Source organism: Peromyscus californicus, unplaced genomic scaffold (genome assembly GCF_007827085.1).
Source record: "Peromyscus californicus insignis strain IS unplaced genomic scaffold, ASM782708v3 Scaffold_8__1_contigs__length_139910024, whole genome shotgun sequence".
Taxonomy (NCBI): domain Eukaryota; kingdom Metazoa; phylum Chordata; class Mammalia; order Rodentia; family Cricetidae; genus Peromyscus; species Peromyscus californicus.
Genome location: NW_026294606.1, coordinates 101,169,330 through 101,190,168, shown reverse-complemented (window position 1 = coordinate 101,190,168; position 20,839 = coordinate 101,169,330). Strand labels below are relative to the sequence as shown.

Below are 20,839 nucleotides of genomic sequence, written 5' to 3'. Positions count from 1 at the left end.
CACTACAGACAGCATAGTTCTTAAGAGAGTTATTAGCTGAGGAAACTGTTTTATGAGCTGCTGTAGCACCTTAAGTAAAGCACAGCTGGCTGTGATATGGGAGCCAGGCAGCTAACTGGCCTGGTCGGCACGCCTTCCGGAAGGTGGGGCACTAGGACTTTAGACTTGGCGAGTGTTGGCCTATGAGATGATCGCTATCCAGTTAAGACTGGTACTACCTCTGCTCTCACTGGATGTCTTCTAGTCTGGATTTCCGGCAAGATCAGCAACCTCTAGGTCCAAGTAAAGGCCATGTTAAAGTCATCTTGAAGACTTCCTCTTTGTCTGGCATCAACATTTTAAAAGCTTGGGTTATCAACAGCACACTAAGCTCTTTGGGTGTGTCAGGTGAGCACTGAACCTCCACCTCTTGATACCACGGTCCTATGAGTTACATTACATAGGCTAGGATGGCAAAAGAGATGCTTCTGAGTTTGTTCTCCACTTCCTGTGGTATTTCCTGGTGTCTCAAAGGCCACAAGAACTTGTCTTTTACTTGTAACACCCTCTAGTGTGAGAGGGTTCAAATTTATATATATATGTATATATGTATATGTGTATATGTGTGCGTATATACATATGTGTGTGTGTGTGTGTGTGTATATATATATATATATATATATATATATATATATATATATATATTATGATCTATGTGTATGTATGTGTGGGTATGTGCATGTGTGAGTGCAGGTGCCTGTTGGGTCCAGAAGAGGGTATCGGGTCCCTGGAGCTTAAATTGTAGGAGGTTGTGAAACATGTGATTGAGTGCTGGGAAAAGCATCAGATGCTCTTAACTGCTAAGCCGTCTCTCTAGCCTGTGCCCAAGTCTTACCTCTGCTGCTTAAAGGTTTTGTGACTAGGAAAGTTAACCTGTGTCAGGCAGTTTTTGTCATTGAACAGAAATAACAGCATCTGTCATCAGTGCTGAATGTAACCAGAATGATAGGTAGGGCTTTTACCACTCACTGTACAACAATGTCACAGTGAGTCACTGTAAGGAACATCAGCCCTTGCCCTTCTTGGACCTTGTCCCTCATCTGTAGCACTCGAATAACCAGGCTTAGCATGCCTGACAAATGACGAATCCCATCAAGTTTGCTAGAGAGTTTCCAGCCCTGAACTCCGGACTTACGGCAGTGTAATTAATCACTGATGGGCTCCAATCAGAAGAGGAGCTGCTGCTCAGGAGCCAGCGGGCACAGGGCTGGGGTCATAGGTCAAAGTCTCCTTTATCCAGTGAAAGACCCAAGGTGGGCAGAACACCCGGAAACAGTGAGAATAGTGTGTTGGGGTGCTAGTCTCTTGTTGAGGGGTACATATTTGAATTTGGCTATTGTTCAAATTTCTTTGCCACTCATCAAGTCTTAGTGTGGGACACTAGTTAATACTCAGGCCAAGGGTGACATGGTGAAGTAGACATACCAGCCAAACAGTAGGGATTTTCCTGGTGGTTGTTTTCCCCGGAGCTTTGCTTCATTTCTTAAAAGATTCCTTCATTTTTATTTTACATTTGAATGTTTGCCTGCCTGTATGTATGTGCGTGATCTGTGTGCCTGGTGCCTCCAGACAGCAGAATGGGGTGTTGGGTCCCTGCAACTGGAGTTACAGATGGTTGTGAGCTGCCATGTGGGTGCTGGGAACTGAACCTGGGTCCTCTGTAAGAGCAGTAGAGTGCTCTTAACTGCCTAGCCATCTCTCCAGCCCCTGTCTTCCCATTTCTGCATGAGGTTTACTTTTGAACCTTTATTTTGGGCAGGCCCTACAGGAATTACCTATGTACGTGTGTGAGTGTGCACATGCATGGTGTGCCCAGGAACGCATAGGACAACCTGAGGGAGTCCAGTCTCTATTCCCACCATGTGGGTCCCAGGGGGCAAACTCCGGTCATCAGGCTTGGCAGTAGATGCCTTCACCCACGGAGCCATCTCTCCAGCCATTGAAGATGTGTTTAAAAATAAAAATAAAAAGTCAATTCCAATGGAACTCCCCCGCCACCACCACACACACACATCTACTTGGAGCAGCCAGTGGAAAACGTTTTTCCCTGGTCTGTGAGACTGGAATCCTAAAGAGGATCAAGCTAAAAGTATCTCCCTTCCTGTGTAAGAAGCCCAACCCCTCTTCCATCTCTGGAGAACTGCCATGTTAGCCCTCCACAACAGAGTAGCTCCCTCTGGGAAGGACAGAGAAATAGTTACTTATTGGAACCCAACCCCACAACTGCCAAGTACAACAGTACACTGTTGCCCCCCCCCCTTTTTTTTTTTTTTAAAAAAAAGGGTTTTAATTGTACACATATGAGTGTTTGCTTGCTTGTATGTGTACCATCACGCTCGTGCAGTACCCCTGGAGTCCAGAAGACGAACTGGAGTTCTGGACTCTTGTGAGACATGTACGTGTTGGGAAGGGAACCTGGATCCTCCGTAAGAGCAGCCAGTGCTTTTAACAGCCGAACCATCATCTCTCCGGTCCTGAAGCTTGCCTTTTTTCATGTTTTCCACTGTAGCTGTTGATAGCTGAGGAAGGGTTCCTGTGGTGGCTCCGCATATACTACCCGCTGATGTGTTCTCAGCTCTCAGAATGTCTTTGGCTAGTCTCCTACTTAGCACTATCCACCTCACAACATGGCAAGAGCCCTACCACGAGAGCATACCCAGCCTTACCAGATGGCTCTTTTCAGCAAATATGACCTCCCCCCTCCCCCAAGCTTTCATTGGGACCGCCAACAGACTTTTACAACTTAACTCTGCTGCAGTGCCTGGGGGAAGCTTAGGAAATCATGGTTGTCTACCCATGTGCTTGTAGGGGAGAAACAGAGTCCAGATCTCCTTAGAGCGTCCCAGACCACACGTATTCTGGGACATCACTGTAATTTCTGTGCTGTTCCTGGCTGTCTTTGCAGCGCTTCTGTTCTCGGTAGGCCCGCAGGGCCAGCACTACGCTGGCCGTGTACATAATCACCAGAAGACAAGCGAAGGTGGCCGCTGCCCCATCAGTGCCCGCCAGCTGGCAGTTCATCCAGGTGAGACCCCTGCGGGCGTAGAGCCTCTCTCTGGTTTTGCAGGTGTCGGTGGAATTGATGCGCAATGCAGTGTGCAGGTAAATGCCAATGCCAACGCAGTAGCCTACCGCGGCCAAGAGGCTGAAGGCGGCCTCCAGCAGCAGCCACCTCCCAGGCAGCTTCCTCAGACTCTTGGCTCCCCGCAGTAAAACACCCATCGTGAGGACGCCCATCCCTAGGGAAACAGCCACGCCACCATAGATCAGGGGCGACCGCAGGATCGTGTACCGCTGGTCCAGCTGCCGAACCTGCTCCAGCTCCGTGCCCTCAAAAGGTGAGTAGTAGTTATTCCCGAAGCCGCTGCCGCTGGCAAAGCTGGCGCTGAAGCCAGCCAGGACGAAGTAGGAGGCCACGATGCATATGAGAACCATGCCATTCAAAATCACCTCCACTATCTGCACCACACCTGGGGGAAGAGAGAGAGTCTGGTTTAAGGCTGGACCATCCACCATGTCAACTAGGGATCCCCTGGATCCAAAGATAACTAGTTCAATTCAGCAACCTTATCAACATTCTTGGTTTTGTCTTTTTTTTTTTTTTTTTTTTTTTAAGGAATTTAAAATCCTAGTGCTTGTGGTGGGACCCAAGACATGTGCATCTTAGGCAAGTGCTCTGCGGGTAGGCTGTACAACATCAACCCTGTTGTTCAGTTTCTAAAACACACTTTAAAAAAAATCATTGCCAGCAAGGTGGGTGGAGCAGTGGCTCAGTGGTTAGAGAACTTGTGGCTCTTGCACAGGACCTGGGTTGGGTTCCCAGCACCCACACAGTAGCTCACAGCCTCTGTCACTTCGGTTCCAAGGGATCCAATGACCTCTTCTAACCTCAGCAGGCACCAGGTATACAAACATTGCACATGCAAACCCCTCCTATACTTACACAAAAAAATCAAATGTCAATCTGAAAAACTTGGAGACTTAAGAAATTAAAAAAAATTTTTTTTTTGACATAAGGTCTTGCTTTATAGCTCAGGCTGGCCTTGAACTCCCTACCTGTCTCAGCCTCCCAAGTATTAGGATTACAGGTACTGTAACTGTACTGGCTTAGGGGAGTTAAGAAAGTTAAATATATGTGTGTACCATGTGATTCTGCAATTATACCCTTAGACATTTACCCTAAAGAAATAAAGTTACTTGGTAATTTGAGGAGGAGAGCCTTGAGTGGGAGGCCAGCCTGGGCTACACAATGAGAGCCAGCCTCAAAATTAAAAAAGGGAAGAAAAACATAAAAACATGTTCAAGGGTTTTTATAGTAGTAGCTTTATTTGTAACAGCCAAATGCTGGGAGAACTTACCCTTGAGCAGTGAATGGTTCCAGTACACACACACACACACACACACACACACACACACACACACACACACCCCTGCCTCCAGGGAATGCCCTATCCAGAATAAAGAGGAGTGGACAGGCAACAACCTGGGTGAGTTTCAAGGTAATTATGAGTGTGTGTGTGTGTGTGTGTGTGTGTGTGTGTGGTGTGTGTGTGTGTGTAGTAGTAGTAGTAGTAGTTCTGGTCTCAAAAGGCTACATGATTCCCTCTGTGGAGCAGTCTCAGTGGGGCAGCATTCTGGCGATGTCGTACCCAGACAGTGACTGGGACAGGGCTAAGTGGGATGAGAGAAGAGGAGGAGGAGGAGTGTGGCTGTTCCGGTGCCACACTAGAGGTGTCGTCTGCTGGGACGGCTTCTGGGCTTCATAGTGGTGAAACACTAATCTAGCGACTGTTTGTGAAATTTCAAATGAAAAGTTTGAAGGAAAAGTTAATGTCATCAAGTATAGACTGAAAATTTTCCTTCATGTTCTCCCGTCCCCCCAGAGCATAGTTTTGCCATGTAACCCAGATGGCCTCTACCCAGCCACCACGACTTTTCATAACTCCCTAATACACTCCCATGCTTCTGTCTGTGTGTCTCTCTCTTTGGCGTGTGCATGTGTGCATGTTTGTGGTGGGAGGTTGTCCATGTGCACATGTGTCGAGTGTGTGTGAAGGTCAGAGGACAGTTCCTCAGGTGTGACCTTTATTCCACCTTTTCTTTGAGACAGGTCTGTTGCTGATCTGGAACTTCACCAAAAAGGCTTGAGTAACTGTCTACCAGTGAGCTCCAGGGGTTCACCATCTCTGCCTCCCATCTCACCAGCACAGGGATTTCAGGCTTTTGACACACGGTCTGGGGATCTGAACTGAGGCTGTTATGAGTGTGAAGCAAGCATTTTGCCCACTTTCCAGTCTTCCTTATGTAAATAAAAACATTCAAACCTGTGCCGCACCTTCCTCCCCACCCCCCAGACATAAATGTAGCACACCCACCATCAAGCATCTTGCTGGTTCCATTTACTATATGCCAGTGTTATCTCTAGATCCGTCTCCCAGCGGCCACATCATTCGTTACATGAGTCCCAGCTTGGTTATATGGATGGACCAGTTTGTTCAACCAGGTTTCTACAGATAGATACTTGGGCTGTTCATGTGTGGGGAGTTTCTTAGCAGTCTGGAAGATCTGCAGATCCCACAAGGCAGTGAGAGCCAACAGGTTGGCCATGACTGAACATCTCTTGTCTATTGGCTGGCCCTGTCATTGGCTCCCTGCAGAAGCTTCAGGCTATACTTCTGGAAGTTTGATTAGCATCCTCTTGGGGTGCAGAGACGAGAATTTTGAGAGACAAGAGGAATACAAATGAACCCCAAGTTTGAATACCAGATTCCAGTGTCTGCTCTTTTTTTCAATGTTCTTGCCCTGCTCACTGAAGTCCTTCCAAGCCTCAGACGTTTTATCTGATGAATGAAGATCAGGCTTCCAGCCTCACCCCGCCTCCCTCTCCCACACCAGCCTGTGGGAAGGGTCCAGTGGAAGGGAGAGCACTCAGCTCCCTAGTTGCAGCTTCTGTACTGGAAGATTCCACTGAGGATTGAGAGCATCTGACCATGGAACAAAGCAAGCTTTTTCTTAGCGGTGTTCACTAAACAATACATTTTAGCAACTGTTTGCATAGTATGGTGATATTTTATTTGTATTAAAATGTTATTTGTATGTTAATAAATAAAGTTGCCCGGGGGTCAGAGCTATTAGCAAGCCATAGGAAAGCAGGGCAGTGGTGGCGTACGCTTGTAATCCCAGCACTTGGTAGGCAGAGCTGGGTAAGTCTCTGTGTGTTCAGGGATACAGCCATTATTGGATACACATGCCTTTAATCTAAATACCAATCATGGAAAACCTGGAAGTCTATACAGACAAGCCGTGACGAGGCGGTCATGTGGTTGGGTTTACAACCAATGAGAAGGCAGAACAGAAATTCTATATAAGGACTTTAACACAGAAAGTAGCTCTGGTTCGGAGAGGTAGGACCACCGCAGGAGGAAGGGTAAGGTTTTAGCTCTTAGCTCTGACCTCTTGGCTTTCTTCTTTGCATTGGTTCTGTGTTTCTTATTTAATAAGAAGGTTGGTTACATTTACAGCATAGCATCTATATCGTTAGGAATAAGTAATCCAGAGATAAGAGTATACAGGAGCCAGGCAGTGGTGGCGCACGCCTTTAATCCCAGCACTTGGGAGGCAGAGCCAGGCGAATCTCTGTGAGTTCGAGGCCAGCCTGGACTACCAAGTGAGTTCCAGGAAAGGAGCAAAGCTACACAGAGAAACCCTGTCTCAAAAAACCAAACCAAAACAAAAAAAAAAAAAAAGAGTAAACAGGAGGCTATGGATATGTTATGCATGAATACCATGCTGTGTTTTATACAGGAGCCCAAAGCACTCTCAGATTTAAATTTTGGAGGGGACCCTGGGGCCAATCCCTGTGGACACTAATACATGACTAAAAATTCCTTGAAAATCATAAATGGATGGTAAGGCATCTCTGTAATGTTCTAAAATGGGAGGAGAGTAGTATGAAATGTGAGAAGAAATGGAGAGAATTCTGAAAAAGTGCTGTTTCCCAGAGATTAGGACAACTACTCATTACAGTAATGGACGCCAGCCATGTTTATCATCAAGGCAGTTACGAGGCCGCAGCCGGCTCTACAATCCTCGGGCGCAGCCAACGGAGCTTATCTTCTGCAGGCCCACGTGAATTCCTGAAAAGCCAGGGGACACAGCAGCGTGGGGATCTGAGAGTTGAGAAACTGTATTGCTCTTATTTAAAATTCAACATTAGAGTCAAACTTCCCACTCTCCAACCAGGCTCTGTAAGTCCAGCAAACGATGAAACAGCCCAGATGTCACTGGTGGGGGGCAGCTGACACCCCCACACCACATCTTTCCCTACCCTAATTTCCCTTCCATTAGCATGTAGAAACAGAAGCGCTGTACTGATACAAGAGATGGGAGGCATGACCCCCTTCCTTCTGGTACGCACAGCACACACCTCTCAACTAAAGTGGAAGAAGTCTAGGTTTCCATGTCTTCTGCTAGGCACAATGATAACACGGTTTATTGAAGGAATACGACTGTGGGGGATTATTCCGGACGCCAACTAGCCCGACCTGCCTTAGCTAAAGTACTCATAGCAAACAGTCACAAGTATCTTTAAGCATGCTGTGAATGCAGAAAGATACATTAGAGAAAAGGACAAAGGGCAGACAGTTGCAATTTGTCTCCGAGTTGGGGGTGGGTCAGGTCTGCAGAGGCCGAGACTCTAAAGTCCACTGGGTCTTCGCTGTAAACAGCATCTTTCTGAGCAAGGCTGCCTTTGTGGCTGACCACATAACACTCTGCTTAATTCTGTATCTACTTCTGCCTTTGCACTATACATCGCTGTTCTGAGGGGGAAAAAATCCAAGGCGAGCAAGTCAGTTTGACCTTTTTATTTTGCGAAAATAAAATGAATATGTGCAGTCACAATATCTACAGAATGAAAAATAAAAATCTTTTTCTTTGAGCAAAATCTTATGGTATTCATGTACTACAGAGGTATGCGATTCTGTCCCTAAACCCAAAGTCTTCTAAGTCGATCAATGGCATTTAAGTGAAGAGTGTATTTCGATCATAAAGAAAACCGCCGCCTACAAATTAAAGTTTTCCTTTGAAATGCTTGGATTTTCATCAAAGGACATAGTCACGTGTACCAGAAAACACTGTAATGGTCCCAAGCTGTAATTCACATAGTCTATCCAGTCCATGGAGTTATCTGGCCAAAAGTAACATTCTTCTGCTGAGAAAAAGACTTTACATTCTTTTCTTTTGGGTAGATCCTGAATACCAGCTGTGGGGTTGGATTCTTCATACAATGGCACATTTACGAGAGGTACAAATGCTTATTGAGGGCTCTGGGCCACTGTAAGGGGCCTGGAGAATGGTTTCTTTGCAGCTCAGTGAATTTAATCTGATTCTCTTTTCTTTATGCTACGCCCTCACACTTAAGTTTTTATGGGGAGTGTCCCCAGAATCCACCGAGTTGAAGGAATGCTGGGACCAGATACTCAGTGTGGAGATACCTGGTGCATCTACTGAAGAGAGCCGAGTTTAGAACAGACAGTTCAGGCTGACCTGTCTCCTGTCAATGTAGCTTTCCATGAACTCTAAAGATAAGCTTCCAATGCGACAGTCCCTGCACTGATCATGGAGTGTACCCTGTCTTCCTCCTGTGGGTCCTGGCCTCTCCTAGCTCCTTCTTTATCTGGTCTTGCTATTTGGCACAGACTAGTCTTGAACTCAAGATTCTCTTGCCTCAGCCTTAAGGGCTAGGATTATAAGATTACAGGCCTGTACCACCATGTCTAGCTCTCGGTTTTGATATATTTTTGGTTAGTTCCACATCCACAGAAGATTCCAGAAACCAGAGAAACACTGCTCCAGACAACCCAGAGCACCCCCAGGATACCTACACTGGCTTGGTACTTTGGAAGCATTAGTGAATTTCACATCAAAGAATTCTCGTGAAAGATTATGACTGAAAGCGGCTTCTATCATGTACACTTGGCAGAACATTCTAGAAGTCTAAAACTCAAGCATTTCTGTGGGCTTCTCCTTCAGCTTCTTGACTTTTCGGTAGCCCCTAAAGGCCAGGACAGCTCCCACGGCAAAGACCACAATGCCCATGGCTGCAAAAACTCCCGTTCCTATGTCTCCCCCATGGACGCTGCAGCTGAAGCCACTGTACCCTTTGCTCTGGTACAGGGCCTCCCTCTCCCTGCACACATCCGAGCTGTAGGCATCAGAGAGGTGTTGGAAGAAGAAGAACAAGCCCGGGATGTATGCCCCGGCGATGAGCACGTCCATCAAGCCCTCGATCACCAGCCACAGCGGACAGTGCCAGGGGACCCGCAGGACACCCCCGAGGATGAGGAGACAGGAGAAGGTCATGAGGGCTCCGCTGTAGGCCATTGCTGCAGTGACCGTGGGCAGCTTGAGCTGATAGAACTGCACGTCCAGCTGCTGGGCTTTCTCCCCGTCGGCACCACTGAAGCCACTATAAGCCCCTCCGTACTGGTAGTAGTAAATCCCCCCCAGGCTGGTGATGCCCGTGTAGCCCCCCGTGGAATTGTAAGAGACAGAGCTGCAGGCCAGGATCAGCAAGTTCAGCAGAACCTCCAGCATCTGGCAGCAGGCTGTAAGAAAAGGGCGTTACTGTTTCCAGATGCTACTTTGGCGCTAGGAGATGCTTCCACCATCCTTCCCAGGAAGCTCAACCCGCTGGTTCCTTCTTCTGCCCACCGTGGGCGGTAAAGGCTGTGCAGTTAGTGTTAGGTGGCAGCAGGGATGCTTTTTTGAAATCCTTTTGACTGAAAAGCATAATGCTCAAAAAGCCAAACAGGACCGGGCAGTGGGGTGGTGCACACCTTTAATCCCAGCACTCAGGAGGCAGAGGCAGGTGGGTCTCTGAGTTCCAGGACAGCCAGGCCTACACACAGAGAAACCCTGTCTTGAAACACCGCCCCCCACCACACAAAAGAAGCCAAGTAGGGATGGCAGTTAGTGAATGCTCACCTTGTCAGCATGACAACCCGAGTTTGATCCCCAGCACCCACGTAAAATACCAGGCATGGTGGCACATGACTGTAATCCCAGTGCTTGGGAGGCAGAGGTAGGAAGATCAGAAGTTCTTGGCCAGCCTCAACTACATAATAAATTTGAGACTAGCCTGGACTACATGAGATCTACCCCCTCTATAGATACACATTCCCCCCATCTCAGGAAATCTAAATTTTAATTCTAAATATATTTTTATATCTCTGTAAACATAAATCTACGTTATAGATTTATCTTTAATTTTTATTATTTACATGTGTGAGTATATGTGCATGTGTGTGCAGGTGCCCAAAAAAGCCAGAAGAAGGTATCAGCTATCCTGGAGCTTAGTTACAGACAGTTGTGAGCAGCCAGATGTGGTGTGCATCCAAGCACTGGTCCTCACTGGAGAGCAGCAAGTGCTGTTAACCTCTGAGCTGTCTCTCCAGCCCTGCCCCGGGACTTTAAAAGATGTGCAGATTGCTATAATGGTTTAAATTATTTTGAAGCAGTTTTACCATGTAGCACAGGCTAGCCTGGAACTCTTGACCCTTCTGCCTCAGCTTCTCAAGTGCTGGCATTGCAGGTGTGCCATCATTCCCGGCATCATAATGAATTTAACCACTTCAGTGGGACAAAGGGACATTTAGGTTTCTCCAGTGCATTGCTAGATGACAAAATTTTTTTTGTGGTACTAGGGATGGGAACCCAGGGCCTCACATATACTTCACTTCCTGCCAGAGAGAATTTCCTAATGGGACAATGGAAGGGCTGGAGCCCTCCTGGAGTTCCTGCCTCCTCTGTTAGGCTTAGTGGGTCCACAAAAGGATGAGCAGGGCTGTGCAGACCGAGTGGCATCCTTAAAACAAAGGCCCGAGGCTCCCAGGCCTGTGTGGGCCTTCCCTGACACTGGAGTCCAAGATCAGCAGTTCAACCTCTGGCTCAAGGCAAGTCTCCAGACCCCCTTGCAAGTTAGTCCCCTTCAAATCAGCTGCACTTTGAAGTCCTGACACAATCTCAGTACAGACCGGAACTATAGTAGGGCATTAATTAATGAAAAGGAGGGACTGAAAATATAAATTAGAAAAAGGCCACACATGAGTTTCTTCCATGATCCTTTTCAGGGGATCACAAGCTAATGCACTGGCAGCATGGTCCCGGTCCTAGCCCTCTTGGCTGGGATGGTATGATGGTAGATGGTGACTGTCAACTTGTCAGGGTTAGGGTTAGGGTTGAACTGACAAGAACCTGGGAGGTTAGTAAATCGAGCTTCTGATTGTGTCTGTGGGGTTTCCAGAGAGATTAAAAACAGAAGACCCTCCCTTAACGTGGGCAGTACCAACCAAAAGGCTAGAGGTTCTGATGGGACCAAGATGGGGAAGTCCATTCCTCCCTATCCCCTCCTCCTGCCTCTGCTTCCTGGCCTCTCTCCCTGTCTTGATGGACCGAGACCTCTGAGACCGTGACCCTTGATCTCGGAAGTTGTTTTGCTTAGACATATATTTTTTATTACAGCAACATTTCCTGCTGTGTGCATGCATGTATACAAAGCTATGTAACACAGATACATGCGTCCTGAGACAAGATCAACTTCCTTTTAGGAAAGCGTCCCTTTGAAATGCAAACACCCCCCACCCCCCCCCCACCCCCCCCACCCCACCCCCAATACTCTCAACAGCCGCACCAGAAGGTTCAGAGCCAAAGAGCAGCACTCCTGACCGCAAGTCCCAACTCTAGGGGCTGGAGAGACCCTCCATAGGTAATACTTGCTGCACATGCATGAGTGTGTAGTATCCTGCCTTTGTCACATCAGCGCTATGAAGGTGGAGATGAGATCCCAGGGGCTCACACGTCAGTCAGCCTAACCTATTTGCATGTCTCAGGCCAGTGAGAGACCCTGACTCAAAACACAAGGTGGACAGCAATTGAGGAATGATGTTGGAGTTGTCCTCTGGTCTCTACTTGCACGCACACACGCACACACTCATGGGGTAGGGGAGGGAGAGGGGGAGAGAACAAGTGTATTAATTGGGAGAAAAATGAAAAAATGTATTTTATTTAATTTTTTTTGAGAAAGCATCTTCCTACGTAGTGTAGGCTCCCCTGAAGCTCCTCCCACTTCAGCCTCCTAAGTGCAAGAATTTCAAGTGTGTCCCACCAAGCCCGGCTTGTCTGTTTTGTTTTAGATTTGGTTGATCTAAATTATAGACTCAACTGATCCTCTCACCTCAGCCTCCTAGGTAGCTGGGACTGCTGCTGTGCCTCCAGCCTCACTGAAAAATCAGACTTTCAAAGAAGGACTAAGCTTCTAAGGCGGGGGTAGGGGAGGGTGGGGGGTTGAGGGGGGTGGGGGAGGTGGGGGATGGGACGGGACTGGAAGGGACCACACACGACAAGATGGGCAGGGAGGAAGAAGTGTTCCAAATGCAAATGAGCTAAGACTTACATCTTTGAACCACCAAATTAGCTCTACACCTGTCCCTCCAAACAGTCAGTGAACAGAATCTACACCTATAGAAGACAGGGTTGGGGGGTGGGGGAGTGGGGGGTGGGGGGGTGGGCAGGACGGGGTCAAGGGAAGCCTCATGTGCGCAAGCATTGACCTGCTTTCAGTCTGATCTTTATTTCCAGTCCCTAAAAATGCTTCTATTGGAGATTTCTTTTTTTTTTTTTTTTTTTTTTTTTTTTTGGTTTTTCGAGACAGGGTTTCTCTGTGTAGCTTTGCACCTTTCCTGGGACTCACTTGGTAGCCCAGGCTGGCCTCGAACTCACAGAGATCCACCTGGCTCTGCCTCCCGAGTGCTGGGATTAAAGGCATGCGCCACCACCGCCCGGCCTTCGAGATTTCTTTCTTGCAAGAGTGAAGTTGGGACTCATCTCTTTCTGTTGGTTTGAGTGTTTGACTGAACTTTCTAGGAGTGAATCACAGACCAGACTCCTGAGTGTCCCCAGAGGGCCACCGGGTGCCTTGTTTGCTGGGAGGGGTGGGGAGTGGAATGACATGATTCACCGACAAAGAGAAGGCCACAAAGGATCCACTCTACCGTGGACTTAAAGGCCTTCAGCTAACCTACATCCAGGCTTGTCTTTCCTGCTCTAGCCAGTCCTGCTGCAGAGGGCTGTCTCTCCACACAGTGCCCTGCTGTGTACCTGCGTGGGAGCTCCGAACATCAGCATTCTTCAGCTCCTATCTGTTAGTTTCTGAGAGCTGAACCATCTTCAAGCTTTCCAAACCAGGGTTTCCATACCCAAGTTCCAGGCTCAAAGCCAAATCGCCAGAAGCAATTAAATCAAAATCTAGGTGTGTTTTGGTCAGAAGCCCAGGCCCTTCCCTTTCCTCTTGGCAAATCAATCACAGAAAGAAAAAAAAAAAAAAGAAACTTCTTAGACTCAGGTTTGTTCCTGTTATTTACAGCACAAGAGGACCTTCCACAAGGCCTTAGGCTGGAGTTCCAAGGTCCAATTCCAGTACCTTCACCTAATGGCTGTGTGACCTGGGTAATCTGTTGTGCCTCTCTGAGCCTCAGGAGTTAAGAGGATTAAAGACATCACTGGCAGCAGCATACGTAAACCAGATGAGATCCTTGTAGCCAGATGGCTTAGAGGCCTTTCATCAAAGTTCTTCCTAATCCTATAATGGCTACTGCTTTGCCGTCACCTACGGCACACCTTCAGCTGTGGACTCCATGATTTCCCCCCCGTAGGCTGCGATGTTTCCACACTTGGTCATGGGCAGCCTCAGTAGACTAACCACAAGTCCCCTGCACCATCGGGTTCACCCTGACAAACCAGATTGTCTTCCTCGCTGGCAAGGCCAGGACCTGGGAGGCCAGGCTGCTGGCTGGCTGCTGAGAAATATTAGTAAGGTTTTGTTTGTTGTTTAAGTTGAGACAGAATCTCCCATAACTCAGGCTGGTCTCTGAACTCCTGATCCTCTTATACCCACTGACCACATGCCACCATGCCAGACTTTTATTTTTTAACTTTATGTGTGTGTGTGTGTATGTGCCATGTGCATGGAAGTCAGAGGACAGCCTGGGGGAGCTGGTTCTCTCCTTTCACCAAGTATGTCCTAAGGATTGAACTGGAGTCATCAGGCTTGGCAGCAAGCACCTCTATCCCTGAGCCAGCATGCTGGTGGCTGGCTTTGGTTTTTCGTGAAAGCAAAAATATGAATGCCCTTGGTGGGCGGAAGGGTTAAAAAGTTTTTATGATATCTTTGTTTTCCTCCATGCACGGATATGATTTCGTCTGTTTGTTATTTGAGACAGGGTCTTGTTATGTCACCCAAGCTGGTCACGAACTCACAGCAAGGGCTGAGGTTACAGACAGGTTAAGTCACCAAGCTAGGCTGTACATTTGGTCTTAAAGTCTATTCTTACTGTGCATCGCAGTCAAGGAAGAGGGAAAGCCAGTGACTGACTGCTTGGCACCAGGTCTCTAAGGAGGAGCAAATTGGTTATCTGCTGGTGTGATGTCCCCTCTGTGGAGCTTGATGTACCAGAGGAGCCACTGTCCACCACAAGCATCTCACGGCAGGCACACTGAACGTACCACGTTCCCCCCGGGGGCTGAGAGGTGGAAGCGTGGTTGACCCATGCTCAGAGCCAGGCACATTGGATAAGCTTGAGGAGCCTCACTGCACTGTTCAGACCTTCCTGCTGTGGGATGTTCTGTATGGCAAAAGTGTTGCTGATTGGTCAATAAATAAATCACTGATTGGCCATTGGCTAGGCAGGAAGTATAGGCGGGACAAGGAGGAGAATAAAGCTGGGAAGTGGAAGGCTGAGTCAGAGAGACACTGCCAGCTACCACGATGACAAACAGCATGTGAAGATGCCGGTAAGCCACGAGCCACGTGGCAAGGTATAGACTAATGGAAATGGATTAATTTAAGCTGTAAGAACAGTTAGCAAGAAGCCTGTCATGGCCATACAGTTTGTAACCAATATAAGTTTACTTGGTCGGGTTTGAGCGGCTGTGGGACTGGCAGGTGAGAGAGATTTGTCCTGACTGTGGGCCAGGCAGGAAAACTCTAGCTACACCTTCCTGTCTTTTTTTTTTTTTTTAAGCAAGAACCCCATGCAAACACAGAAATGAGAATAGAATGCTAGGAACCCAAGGGGCAAACCGGACGAGCTTTCAATTCACCAACTCATACCCCTCCAACCCCTACCTTGCCTCTCCTCAAGCCATTTGCAATATAAATGGTCAGACGGGGTTCCCAAGGCTCACCTCTCCCTGAGCACAAGTATCTGCATTTGTGGCAGTCCAGGAGCCCCTCAGCTTCAGACTGGTAGTATTCCTCTTCCCGTTGTGCAGGCTGGGAGTGCACGGACATGTATCTTTCCGAAGCGAGTTCACTGCACCCAAGGAGCACACAGACATTAGGGACAGGGTGGCAACTCAATGACTTGTTTACTAGTAAGACTTCATTTATGTTTGCTTAAAAATACATTCCTCAGTATGCAGCCTGGGCTTGCCTTAAACATGTGATCCTCCTGCCTCAGCCTCCCAAGTGCTAGGTCACAGACATGTGCTACCACGCCCACTGGTATTAGAACTCTCAACTCAAATCACGGCCTTGAACCCCTGATCCTCTTGCCTCCACCTTCTAAGTGCTGGGATTATAATCATGCACCATTACACCCAGCCAGGCTACTTTTGGGATCTTTCTGTTATTTCTTCCTTGGCCACCCTGGCACCTTCTTTTTCCATTTGTCTAGCATATGCTGGGCTCTGCCCAAGATTCAACAGGAGGCTGCATTGTACTTGAATTCACGAGAATTTTCTAGGACACAGATGTCGTCCCATCTTCCTTTGGTTTGAAATCCTTAAACTTTTCATCAAAGGCCAGGAGGCTCTGGCACTGTGCACACTCACAAGCGAGGCTCACCGAGCCAGCAGCAGTGAGCAGCCCTCCACCCCTAAAGATGACCCAGGCCTCTGGGTCACTGAGGAAGCTGTTTTTCTGCTTGAAACACCTTTTATCTTCCTTCCACAGAACTCAGCTCTAGGTCACCTTCCTTGGGATCCTGTCTGAGCTTAGACGGGAGACCAGCTTTATTCTTTCCAAAGCCCAGTTTTTCCTGTTGGGACTGATTTCACACTGGGCTGCGGTTGGCTGTTTTCATTGCCATCTTCCTGCCTCTGAACCCTGACAGTAAATTACCACACGCTGGCCCCTGCATCCCCTCCTTCCAGTAAATGCTTAAGAGGACAGAGAGAAGTTCCCTTTTGGCCCCAGACCTCTAAATAAGCAACAGGCAAATGCATTTCTTTCCTTCACTTTGGGGTGAGGTGGGGTAACCAGGGCTCCGGTTTATAAGGAAACCTGCAAACATACAACGTGGTTGCAGTTCGAGACGGGAGCAGTCAGGGAAACAACAGTAGGTGTCAAAGATTGAAAGAGCAGACCGAATCTGGGCGCAGCTTTTGTAATGCTAGTTGGTTTTAGATAGTGTAACATAAACTCGTGATAGCAGCCTCCATGTGTGGACGCAGCCTCCATGGCTAACAGCAGAGGCCAGGTATCAGTCCAGAACCTGGTATCAGCTAGAAGGGTTGTCTCCAGGGAAAAAGATGCCCACAGTTCTGACCACTGCTCAGACCACTTAGCAAGAGTGGTCTTTAGTTTGGACTGGAGCTGAAATGATAATGGGCAAGACCATGCCTTGATTGGGATTGCTTAGATACATACACACACACACACACACACACACACACACACACACACACACACACACACACACACACACACGAAAACGTCAGTCTCACCCAAGGACCATTTTCTTTGTGTTGGCCATCAGGGGCAACATCTCTTTTATTTCATTTGCTCACGCTGAAGAGCCCGGTTCATAGTCTGCACATTGGCTAACAGCTGTGGAATTGGATGGCATGCTAACTCTCTAGGAGGGGGTGTGGCGACCAGGCCTCCTTTCTATCTCCATTCACAAACCTTCCAGGACACAGGTGCTTAGGGGAATTCCGGGTCCTACAGGTGAAGTTCGTTCCTTCAGGAGGTTGGGGTTCAAACAAGCACACGATTTAAAAGAAGCTGCTTAGAAAGGCCTCACTGACCAAGGGGTTAACAAACCCACTCGAGAACTTCAGGTGGCCTTGGTTTCTTGTTTAAAAGTGCGGCTTCTGCCAGCCGTCTGCTGTGCATATGGTCTTGGCAGGAGGGGCAAGTCCAACTATTAACTCTTCGTTGGGCTAACTTTATTCAGCCCCCGACCCCCTGGAAACTGGACTTTGAGAGGTAAGGAGGGCTAACTTGCGATCAAGGAAGAAGGGTCTGTAGTCTTAGCATAGTCATGTGGCCACTTGAGTGGAGCCTCCAGCTAGCCCCACCCACCTAGCCTTCTAAACTGTTCCGGTTTCGGTCCTGAAACTCTTTCTTTCCCCTGGTTCCAGGGCCTTCCATTTCTCCTTTGGTAATCAAGTTCAAACAAAGAGTTGGGGACGTCGTAGTGTCACCTCCGAGCGCCGGCTAGGATCGGTAGCCGACGAGGCACGGCCCGGGTCCCCAGCAGGTGCACCCCTCACCTGTCCAAACCGCGGCGCCCGAGGCCCTGCTTCGGCGGCGGCTCCGGGGCCCCCCAGGGCGCGGGCCCGGGGATCGGGGCTGTGTCCCAACTGGGTACCCAGGGCTCGGGCCGCGCACGGCTTTGGCGGGGCTTCTCCCAGGCTCTCTGTTCAGCAGCACGATGGCCCGCGTCCCGGTGTCTGTCCTGGCGCGGGTCTCGGTCCGTCCTCCGTTCCCTGCCCGCCCGACGGTCCCCGTTTCCTCTCCCGTCACCGTTCCTCTCCCGATGCCTGTCCCCGGCTCGGTCCCGGGGCCGCTCGACGTGGCGGTCTCGGTCCGGGTGCGGGCGCCGCTCTGGGTCTCGCTCTCTCGGACGGGTCCGGGGCTCGCGAGTCCCCACAGTATCTCCCATGGCCGGATTCCTGTCCCCGCCCGCCCGGAAACGACCCGAGGGCAACAACCAACCACAAGTGTCCCCGGCAGGTGGCCAGGCTTAAGGACGGGGCGGCGGCAGCTCACCTGTGCGCACGCGCATTCGCCCTCGGGCGGTCCCGAGAGGGTGCACCTGCCCCTGGCCGCCAGGGGGCGGTCGTGGTGCCTGGCAGGGAAGGTGGGAGTGGAGGTGGGGGACAGGTTCTTGTAGAAAGAGCTGTCAGTCTTAGGTGTTCCAGGATTAACAAAGTGGCCCAGAGAGCAGGGGACGGGATGTGGACAAATCAGCTCTGCCTTCAAACGCTGTCTCTTACGTAGAGACATCAGGAAGCCAGACCAATCATCTACTTACTTGCTTTCGTGATATTGGGTTTTGATCCAAGGGCCTTGCACGTCTAGGAAAGTATGCTACTGGGCTACAGCCCCAGTTCCAAACTAAAGTCCTTAAACCCTCTAAGACAGTTTCATGCCACTGGGCATGGGTTTGAGCCTTCTGAGAGAGAGCTTAACAGTGGGAGGAGCTGGTAACATTGCTGCTCCAAACTTGGGTAGAGTGACCCTACTCCCAGCTGTATTTCCCCAGTGAAGCCAGTAGTGGTGATTTCCTGTTGAACAGCGCACAAAGCGCCTTGGGTTTGCTTCCCCAGACTGTACCCATGTATTCAATCATCCATCCTTCTTAGCCAGCCACCCACCCAGCCGTCAGCCCCACAACCACCCACTCACTCATCCAGCCTCCCTCCTTAGAGAAGATGTGTTGCCAGTCTATCTATTAAAATATCCCCAGACTTAATAAAACACTTTAAAAAAAAGAAAGGAAAAAGAGAAAGAACTATTCTATTCATAATTGTCAGCCTTTAATTTTGCCAAGTAAGGATATTAAAAAAACCCAGAAAACTGTCCTCTGTTCATGCTTTCATGCTTTCAGCAAGGGTGCAGGAGCACCTGACTTGCTGCAGGGAAGTCCCTTTGGACAGAGTCTGCTCCAGTGTGTGCAGAGGCTGGGCAAGAATATGAAAGGCAAGGCTGGAAAACTGATGGGAGGGATCTGCTCCGTGTGGACCAAGGAATCAGTGGCTCGGGAGCTATTTTTAAATTGTGTTTTTCAAGGTAACGGGGTTCTGAGGGAGTGCCTGCTTGGAGACCCACTCTGACTGTTGAGCTGACCTCTGTTTTCCAGATGGGAGTCTGGTGACATCCCCTGTGTCTCCAGCCCTCACCATGGTGCCCGGGACAGAACACATGCTCCAGCTGGGCTGAGAGATGTCCCTTGGGTGGGCTCTGAAGAAGGGTTTCAGCAGCAGGCAGTGTCTTTCCTGAGCTTTACGTATAGGACTGTCTTGGTATTTCATTTCTCATACAGCCCTCTGTGGCTCCCATCCCTGGGGGATGGATGCTGGGGGCAGGTAGGAGTCTTTGAGGTCCCTGAGAGAGTGGTAACTGTCTTTGGCTCATCCGTGCAGAGTCACCTCTGCTTTGAGAGTGTTATGAACTGGCCTGCTGGCCACTTCTGCAGAGGCTTTGGTGCCCAGGTCTATGCCAGGTTCTGCCAATGTCACCGCTAAGGTTATAAGATGCAGAGCTGGAGCCTCACCCACTCCAGGGGCCTGCCCTTCCTCACCCCTGCATCCGTCCATGGCTCCATTACCATCATGCAGAATGCTAATCTCTGAAATCCCTTTCCAGTTCCAACTCAATAGTTTAAAACCTGAGCCGGGTATCTCCGGTGGAGCACACCTACAATTCCAGCCTGTGAGCTCTAGAAATTACATGTCGGAAGGCTGAAGCAGGAGGATTGCCACCAGTGTGGGACCAACCTTGTCTACATAGTGAACTCCAGGCTAGCCAAGCTACATAGCAAAATACTGTCTCAAAAAAGGGGGCTGTGGCTCACTGGTAGCAGGCGTGGCTCAGCCCTAGGTTCAACTCTCAATTCCACAAAGAAAATCACAAAAGAAATCATTGACTGAGGAGATGGCCCAGTGAGCATGTGCTGCTCAAGTGTGAGGACTTGAGCTCAGATCCCCCAAAACATATGTAAAGCTGGCTGAGATAGAATACCCAGGCACTCCTACAATGAAATGGGAGGTGGAGACAGGGAATTTCTCCCAGAAGCTAGCCTGGTGTCTGCAGTAGTGAACAAGAAACCCTGTCTAAACAAGGTGGAAAATGAGTACATACACCCAGAATTGTCGTCTGACCTCCTCAAGTGTGCTATGCTTGCTTGCATTCACACAGGAATGCGTGCACACACACACACACACACACACACACACACACACACACACACACACACACACACACGATTATTTTAAAACACCAAAAAAAAAAAAGTCTAAAATCCAAGGTGTCACCCAATTTGGACACCTTGGGTCAAATGTCCCAGAGCTGTGAGCTCAGTCATAAGCTTCCGAAACACAGTGAAGGGACAGACACAGGCAGACATTTTCATTGTAAAAGTGAGATAGAAGGGAAGAGAGGGCGGATATGTGCCAGCCAAGCCCAGGGCCAGCAGGGCTTCCCTCAGACAGCTCTACCCAAGCCTGGCTATCCCGGGCATGCCTTTCTGATGACCACTGTCTCCTCTATAGGTTTTATTTTCATCTTCTTTCTAGGGCTGTGGGAGCCCGTTTTCGGGTTCCTCTTGACTTTACCCAGCAGGTCCGCATAGAGGATCATTAGGACCACGGGCCTGAGTGCAGGTGTCTGAGATGGTCTGCACTTGGCTGTGCTGGGGGAGGAGGTCTTTTGCTCCACCTCTTGGCATCTCTATAAAAACCCTGGGGCAGAGACAGTTGGGGCCCATTGGAAAAGGTTCCAGGCCCTCTTTAT

The 20,839-nt window shown here is 49.1% G+C and overlaps 1 protein-coding gene across 2 annotated transcripts; it reads right to left on the bottom strand.

Moving 5' to 3' along the window:
- Positions 1–2,355: 2,355 nt before the first annotated feature.
- Positions 2,356–17,987, bottom strand: Marveld3 (MARVEL domain containing 3). Of its 2 annotated transcripts, none has more exons than XM_052728742.1 (3): positions 17,596–17,987; positions 15,283–15,410; positions 2,356–3,509 (listed from the first exon to the last, which is right to left on the bottom strand). In XM_052728742.1, the coding sequence occupies exons 1-3, from the start codon at positions 17,985–17,987 to the stop codon at positions 2,872–2,874; spliced, it is 1,158 nt and encodes a 385-aa protein (XP_052584702.1). In that variant the 3' UTR covers positions 2,356–2,871. The 2 variants fall into 2 exon arrangements, with proteins under 2 accessions (XP_052584702.1, XP_052584703.1); XM_052728743.1 differs by lacking the exon at positions 2,356–3,509 and adding an exon at positions 9,037–9,647.
- Between the last annotated feature and the right edge of the window lie 2,852 nt (positions 17,988–20,839).